At 36.5% G+C, this 8,122-nt stretch overlaps 2 protein-coding genes across 2 annotated transcripts; one reads left to right on the top strand and one right to left on the bottom strand.

Moving 5' to 3' along the window:
• Positions 1–1,919: 1,919 nt before the first annotated feature.
• Positions 1,920–2,858, top strand: LOC129620529 (olfactory receptor 4F6-like). The gene has a single exon (XM_055536343.1). It carries the CDS (start codon positions 1,920–1,922, stop codon positions 2,856–2,858), a length of 939 nt encoding a protein of 312 aa, XP_055392318.1.
• A 3,270-nt stretch (positions 2,859–6,128) lies between these two features.
• Positions 6,129–7,034, bottom strand: LOC129620528 (olfactory receptor 4K3-like). Its single transcript, XM_055536342.1, has one exon. The coding sequence runs from the start codon at positions 7,032–7,034 to the stop codon at positions 6,129–6,131; it is 906 nt and encodes a 301-aa protein (XP_055392317.1).
• Positions 7,035–8,122: the final 1,088 nt, after the last annotated feature.

The following is an 8,122-nucleotide window of genomic DNA, read 5'->3' as shown; positions in this document are numbered from 1 at the left end:
TCTGTATATATAGAACTATTTATTTAATTTTTATAGCTTCATAATATTGGAAATTCTTTTTCATTTTCATCTGTCTCTTTTTCCCTTTCTTTTTTCCCTGTCAGTTGGTGAAACAGAAAACTGTGAGTCTCCTCATCACTGCTGCTGCTAAGGCTAGGCGTCTATCAATATGTTCGTTGGTCACCTGTATGTGTTGTTATTGTTCCTACTTGTCAGTGCCTGTGCATGTGTCTCCACTTTTTCAAGTTTAATCTCCTTGTGCAGTTACTATATTGACCTTTGCATCAAATATAATCTTTCATTTGACTAATGCCAATATTTTGCCTTTCCTACTGAACTATAACAAATGAAGAATGTATTATTAATGGATTTTTAATGTTTAGAAAGTTTAGAAAGAGAAAGGAAAAAAAATGATCACCTAGTTTTCCGAATACTAATACAAAAATTAATCAGTATTTTTTTAAACTGAACTTTCTTTGGGTCTTTGAAACATTTTAACTTATTTTTTACATTTGGAAACAAAGTGAATATACATTGTTTTGTATACCAGACAATGTATATTTAAAAATCTACATATTGCATGATCAAAGCCTTAGACAGAAGCTTGATTATAGCTCCTTTGAAATGTCACACCCACTGCAGTTAACTCTGATGATTGTCCCATTCATTCTCTTTTGCTCAGTCCAATTCTATTTTTTTTGGTTATTGGCTATAAAATCCTCTAGTCACTGCCCCCGTATCAGGGCCTCCTGGCAGCACCCCTGCAGTATTTCCTTCTGTCTATAAGACCCACTTCACATCCATTACCCTCACAATGTCCTTCCTGACTGGCCTGGCTGCCTGCATGTCTATTCTTGGCTATAACAGTTTCAAGGGGCTCCAATCGGCTTATGCTACTTTCTCTCTGAGGCAGTGCAGAGTTGTGCCCACAGGAGAGCCCAGGCGTGGTGTGGAGTGCCAAGAGAGGAGTGCCAAGAGAGCATGGTTGTTAGTGGTGTGGGGCCTGGAGGAAAGCTTAGTGGTGGCCGTGCAAGTGGGGGATTCCTGGTATTCAATTCAAATGTGGAAAAAGCATCACTAATTTGGTCTGTTTAAAGTTGTTTAGAATATCATATATGAATAAATAGCTTATATATTAGATTGAATTCTATAAAATTGATATTTTACCAAATGTGAACTGAAAGAACAATTTCTTATGACTCAAACTGATAAATGCATATAAGCCTGGAGATGAACAATTTACTGATAAGAACTAAAGATAAACGTTTTTCTATTTTTCCCTAGACTTTGTAGGAAAATGGGTTTCCTATATATTCTTCTTGTAGATTTCTCATTTACTAAACATGGATACAAGATTCCATCCTATCTGGCCTGTTTCTCCTCCTGATCTCAATCATTCACCTTCCTTCCTCACTAGCCTTCGTGTCTCAGGGTCTTTACACATGGCATTCCAAAGTCTGGACTACTGTATTTACTCTTCGAAAATGACTCATATTTAGCAGAGTCTGAGTAAGTATGATGGAGATATGTCATATTGTTCTCATAGCCCTCTGTTCTTTTCCTTGAAATCAGTTGTCAGAGATCTGTATTTAAATTCATTTAATCTATGTATCTACCTGTATCTACCCATCTAGATCTAGTCTCAAAGTCAGAATTACTGTTTCACCTCAGAACTTGACACTGAACTTGGAATATAGTGGATACTCATTAGTAATATCAGTTACACTCATTAGCTGCATTAGTTGAAGAAATAAATTAATGCATTATATTTTCAGAATATATTCATGGCTGTTAGTGAAGATTTCTGATTTAAAACTATATTTGATAAAAGCTTAAATCAGTTTCTTTAAATAAAAATGTTTGATAAATGCTTTGGTTATGTTTTGTTTCTAGTCTTTAGGTATCGCCAGATCAAGCCAATGTATGAAGCAAATGACTCTTCGGTGTCTGAATTTGTTTTCCTGGGACTTTCTACCTCTAGACCAGTGCAGCATTTCCTCCTTGCCTTCTCTACAGTGTTTTATGTAACAATTGTTCTGGGGAATCTCCTTGTTGTGTTTGCAGTGACCTTTGACCCTCATCTACATTGCCCCATGTACTTCCTTTTAGCCAACCTCTCATTTATTGATTTGTGTTTTTCTACCTTAACAGTTCCTAAGATGATTTCTGACCTGTACTTTGGGCACAAAACCATATCCTTCCAGGGGTGTGTCACCCAGATATTTGTCCTTCACACCCTAGGTGGATCTGAGATGGTGCTGCTCACTGCCATGGCCTTTGACCGCTATGTGGCCATATGTAAGCCCCTGCACTACCTGGCCATCATGAGCCCACGGGTGTGCCTTTTGCTTCTGTGTGGTGCTTGGGCTATTGGCCTCATTCACTCAGTGGTCCAGTTAGCTTTTGTGATCCATTTGCCTTTCTGTGGTCCTAATGAAATCGACAGCTTTTACTGTGACCTTCCTTGGTTTATCAAACTTGCTTGCATAGATTCCTACAGAATGGAATTCATGGTCACTGCCATCAGTGGCTTCATATCCATGGGCACTTTCTTCTTGCTGATCATCTCCTATGTTTTCATCCTGGTCACTGTATGGAAACGCTCTTCAGGTGGTTTGTGCAAGGCCCTCTCTACTCTGTCAGCGCACATCACTGTGGTGGTTTTGTTCTTTGGACCCTGCATCTTTGTTTACATGTGGCCATTTCCCACAGTGCCAGTGGATAAGTTTCTTGCCATTTTAGACTTTTTGGTTACACCCATCCTGAATCCTGCCATTTACACACTGAGGAACAAAGACATGAAGATGGCAATGAGGAGACTGAGTAGTCAGCTTCTGATTTGGAGGAAGGTCTCCTAAGTAACTCATGGAAGCCCAAGTTACTTCAAATAACTTCATGTAATAAAAATGCTTAAATTAATATACAAAATTTGGGGATTTTTTCCCCTAAAGTCACCATTTTATAACATTTAGACTAGACCATTTATTATGAGGTTACATTGAACTCTTTGGGTAACAAGTTGTTTGATTACCAGATTAATCCCAGGAATTGCTTGGTGGAAATTTTTGAAAACGTGTCAGTTATACACTTCGAATCTGCCGAGTGTATGGCCTTATACATCACCCTGCTTGGATTCAATTAATCAATTTAATTCAGTTAATTGAATTAACTTATAACTAATATTGTCAAAAGTTTGAAAGAGTTGTGAAATATCTAACTTGCCTTTGATTTAAAGCTAGGATGTGAAAAAATCATATTTTTTCTGAAAGACAAAAATGTGTGAGGGAGGATTTAAAACCTGCAGAAACAAAACAGGGTAATAGAAGTGGAATGGACAGAAGATGGATAAGGTAGCATAATAAAGGGAGACTAACAGATGGCAGAACAAAAGCATTTGGGAGAGCCTCATAATATATTTCATGAGCTTGGCCTCTGGCTACTAATCTCACCCTAGTTAGTTAGTTAGTTCAGTCGCTCAGTCATGTCCAGACTTAAGTCATCTACAGTTGGCTTTGGACAGAGAAATTTATGAATATGTTGTTATTTCACAATTTTCTGAAATTATGACTTAATCCATCAATGAATATTCCTCCAACATTGAAACATGTTGGTCTGACCACAGCCTGGCTGGTATTATTAGCTAACAGCCATTCTGTCCAAATCACTATTTTTCTCTAATAACTCATCTTATATAACTCTTTTGTGTCAAAACATGGGTCTCGGTTATGTGTTATTGTGTATAACCTGTATAAATAACAAAACTAATTTAATTTATAGTTTACTTTGATAACTAGAAGACCAAACCAAATTTCCTACAAAGCTGTGAAAGGACCCTATGTTTGAGTATTGTGATCCAAGATTCATTTAAGATTATCAATCAGTTGTACTTTTTATATCTTTTCTGTTCATAATTATTTCATTGCTTTTATTTGTATTTTTAATGGAGTCTTGTTAGGTACATTAATTAAAAAGAACAATGTAAAGCCAGATTTCTCTTTGGGTAATTTTCCATACTTTTTGAAAGTAGCAGGAGAAGGAAGAAGACTAAAGTCTAAAGTTCTAAGCATAAAAGTTCTGAAGGGCAAAACTGAATCACCTGAATTCTTTCAGACTGAGGAGAAAAAGATCTAGTAGAATCATCATCCAAACTTGGAAGGGATATATCCAAGGAACAGGAGCAAACCTGAACTGTACTAAGTCTTAAAATTTACAATTCAGATTCAAATAGGCTTTAGTACTTGACTGGATTGAAGTGATCACGCCTTAATCTTTTATGCCTCAAAGAAGAGAGAGTAGATAGTTTGTGAAGGAATAGTGACTCAGATGGAAAAGATTCCACCTGCAATGCAGGAAACCTGGGTTCGATCCCTGGATCGAGAAGATCCTGTGAAGAAGGAAATGGCAACCCACTCCAGTGTCCTTTTGTGGAGAATTTTGTGGACAGAGGAACCTGGTGAGCTTCAGTCCATGGGATCGCAAAGGGTCAGATATGATTGGGTGACTAACACACACACATATCATGCCAGAACTAAATATTCTTTTATACACAGTATTTAAAATAGAAAAAAATATGATATATAAGTAGCAGGGATATGTAACTGATAATTAAGAGGAAAATAATAGAAGTAGACTATGGATGGCTCAATTGTTGACATTAGCAAAAAGTATAACTCATATAATCTAAAGCAACATGAAAAAGTTGAAAAACTGAAAAAATTTTCACAGAGAAACAATCTAAGAAAGAACCAAAGGATGTTTTGAAATAAAATTAAATATGTGCAGCTATAAATTTAAGGGGGCTTGATTTAAAAACAGACTGGACATAGCAGAAGAAAGGCTCAGTGGATTCAAAGATAAGTCACTATATATTATCCAAACTGAGTAAAGAGAGATTAAAAGAACAAAAAAAGTCAGAATACATACACATATGCAAATAGCAATTCTTTTATTTAAGGGTTTATTCTTGAGACTTTCTATTGGGAATGTTAGAAAATGCACAGAACCATGTCATCTTTTGCTTCCCTGGAGGCTCAGATGGTAAAGAATCTGTCTGGAATGCAAGAGACCTGGATTCAATCCCTGGGTCAGGAAGATGCCCTGAAGAAGGGAATGGCAACCCACTCCAGTATTCTTTCCTGGAGAATTCCATGGAGAGAGGAGCCTGGCAGGCCATGGGGTCACAGAGTTGGACATGACTGAGTGACTAGCATACATGTCATCTTAAAAAAATAATATAAATTTGAGATGTATCTAGATTCATGGATTTAGATAAATGAATGTAAACTTGTATAATTTTTTGAGGAAGATTTCTGAAGAAAAGTTTTCTTTTGTTATATGTAGTAATGAGTAACTTGCAAGTTTTGTATATAATCTTATTTTTACAGGCTATTTGAACACTGCAGCGAATTAAATGGATAGTTTATTGCAAAACTAAATTTTTTTACCTACCTATATGATGAACTGACTAACCAATTTATGAATTGGAAGGAAAAAAGCAAAATCTCTAAAGGTTGTTAATATAGCCATCTTTGTATTTCATATACATCATTTAAAGACAATTATGGTGTTTCACAAATAAAACATGATGTTGAGGGAACAAAGCTCTTTCCAGATTATGATTATGATTCAACTTTCTGAATATGATTAGGAATGCTTAGTGATATACCTATAGAAGGTAATTGATGACTATTGTTTTGTAAAAGTAAAGAGAGCAATATAATGCAGTAACTTATTAAAGAAAATGTTAGAGAAAGTCTATGTGAAATGTTCTGCTAAAAGAAATGCATAGGATAATAGAAAATTCCCTGATATAGTAGTCAGTGTTGAAGTAATAGAATAGTAATATAAAATATTAACATTCTTACTAATTTCAAGTCATTCTTAAGAACAATAAAAATCATACTTTTAAAGACTGGCCAAATTTCCCAAACAGGAACTCATTTTAACAATTCTAGAATCCTAAAGAAATGACACAAAATTTTCATCAAGAGATACACATTGATTTCCATATGTGAATTGGGAAACTCTTCCCAGTCTTAAGTAACAGGGTAGGTGTGGCCAATTTAGTGTGCTCACAGTAGACATTCTGATAATTTGAAATGATGAAATACCAACAGAAATCTAAGTCATCATAGCCACTTAATGGCATTTCTAATCTCTTTATTTCTTAAAGTATAAATGACTGGATTTATTAGTGGTGTGATGATCACATAAAATACAGCAAGGAACTTGTCCACCCAAGTGATGCTGAGTGGACATAGGTAGATGAAGACGCAAGGCCCAAAGAATAACATGACCACTGTGACGTGGGCAGTGCAGGTGGAGAGCGCCTTGGATGCCCCACCCTTTGATTGGTGACAGACAGTAAGTAGAATATAAGAGTAAGAGATCAGCAACAGAATGAAGCAAACGGTTGCAAGTACCCCACTGTTAGCATTTGTCAACACTTCTAGAATATAAGTGTCCATGCAGACTAACTTGATCACCAATGGAATATCACAGAAAAAGCTATCCAATTTTCTGGGCCCACAGAAGGGCAGTTGTGTAATTATAGCTAGTTGGCTTATTGAATGCACAAAGCCAATGATCCATGATGTCATCACTAGTTGAATGCACATTTTTGTATTCATGATGCTGGAGTAATGGAGTGGTTTGCAGATGGCCACATAACGGTCATAGGCCATCATCACTAGGAGCACCATCTCACCCCCTCCAAAAAAATGTCCAAAAAACATCTGGCACATGCAACCTCTAAAGGAGATGGTCTTATTTTCTTTCAGAAAGTCTGTGATCAGTTTAGGGGTGGTTACTGAGGAAAAGCATAAGTCAGAGAATGACAGATTAGCCAATAGGAAGTACATAGGGGAGTGGAGGTGAAGGTCAGCAATAACTAGGAGCACAATGAAGACATTGCCTAAAATGGTGATCAAGTAAAGTGAAGAAAATACCACTAGGAGGAAGGCCTGGAGGTCCCATGAGTCACACAGCCCAAGAAAAATAAATTCAGATACCACAGACTGGTTTGCTTCTTCCATTCTGTTCAGTGTCTTCTAAATTTATCTGAAGAAAAGATGTAAAAATAGATTTTCTAAATAAACAGTCTGTGCCTCAAGTGTGTTTTTTATGTGCTACTAATGGAAGCGTGTACTTACATAATCACTGTAAAAAGCAATTGGACTTCTCTTTTAATGCTCAATATACATATATTCTATGGTGCAGCAATTTCACTCCCATTTGTATGCTCAATGTAAACTCTTGTATCTGTATACAAGGAAAATTTACAGCAATGCCTATAAACATAGTGATAGAATCTTAACAAAGTACAGCTATATAAAATGACATGAATGTGTGTTAGTAAAATATAGTAATAAAGAAATAAAAAGCCTCAAATAGATCCTCTCAGCATAAATTTTATAAGATGAAGAGCACTACAAAAATAACAGTATATTTTGCAGGAACTTGTATAAGTAATATAACTATGTCCCAAAATGTAACCTCAATTGTGGGAAGTCAAGATTCTGCGTGAGGATGAACACATAAGCAGCTGTCCATTATTATCATCTGTTTAGGGCTTGGACTGGGCAATGTTTCATAGGTATAGGTAAGGTAAGTCACTTCAGTTGTGTCCGACTCTGTGCAACCCCATAGACGGAAGCCCACCAGGCTCCTCCGTCCCTGGGATTCTCCAGGCAAGAACACTGGAGTGGGTTGCCGTTTCCTTCTCCAATGCATGAAAGTGAAAAGTGAAAGTGAAGTCGCTCAGTTGTGTCCGACTCTTTGCGACCCCATACTGCAGCCCACTAGGCTCCTCTGCCCATGGGATTTTCCAGGCAAGAGTACTGGAGTGGGGTGCCATTGAGTTTTATTATTATATAAACAAGCAAACAAACTCAAAATGGACATGGAAAAATTAGGAGAATACACTGTGAATCAAGAATGATGATCTATTCAATACAGCAGACCTGAGTTAAATAGTGGTTTCAAAAAAATGGTATTGCATTTGTTAATTGAAATATAGTTGACTTACATTAAATGACTTAAATTCTGCCATCTACAGCAACATGGATGGATCTATAAAGTATTACTCTTAGTGAAATGCCAGAGAAAGACCAGTATTGTTTGA

This window comes from Bubalus kerabau, chromosome 10 (genome assembly GCF_029407905.1).
Source record: "Bubalus kerabau isolate K-KA32 ecotype Philippines breed swamp buffalo chromosome 10, PCC_UOA_SB_1v2, whole genome shotgun sequence".
Lineage (NCBI taxonomy): Eukaryota > Metazoa > Chordata > Mammalia > Artiodactyla > Bovidae > Bubalus > Bubalus kerabau.
This window is presented reverse-complemented; position numbering and strand designations above follow the sequence as displayed.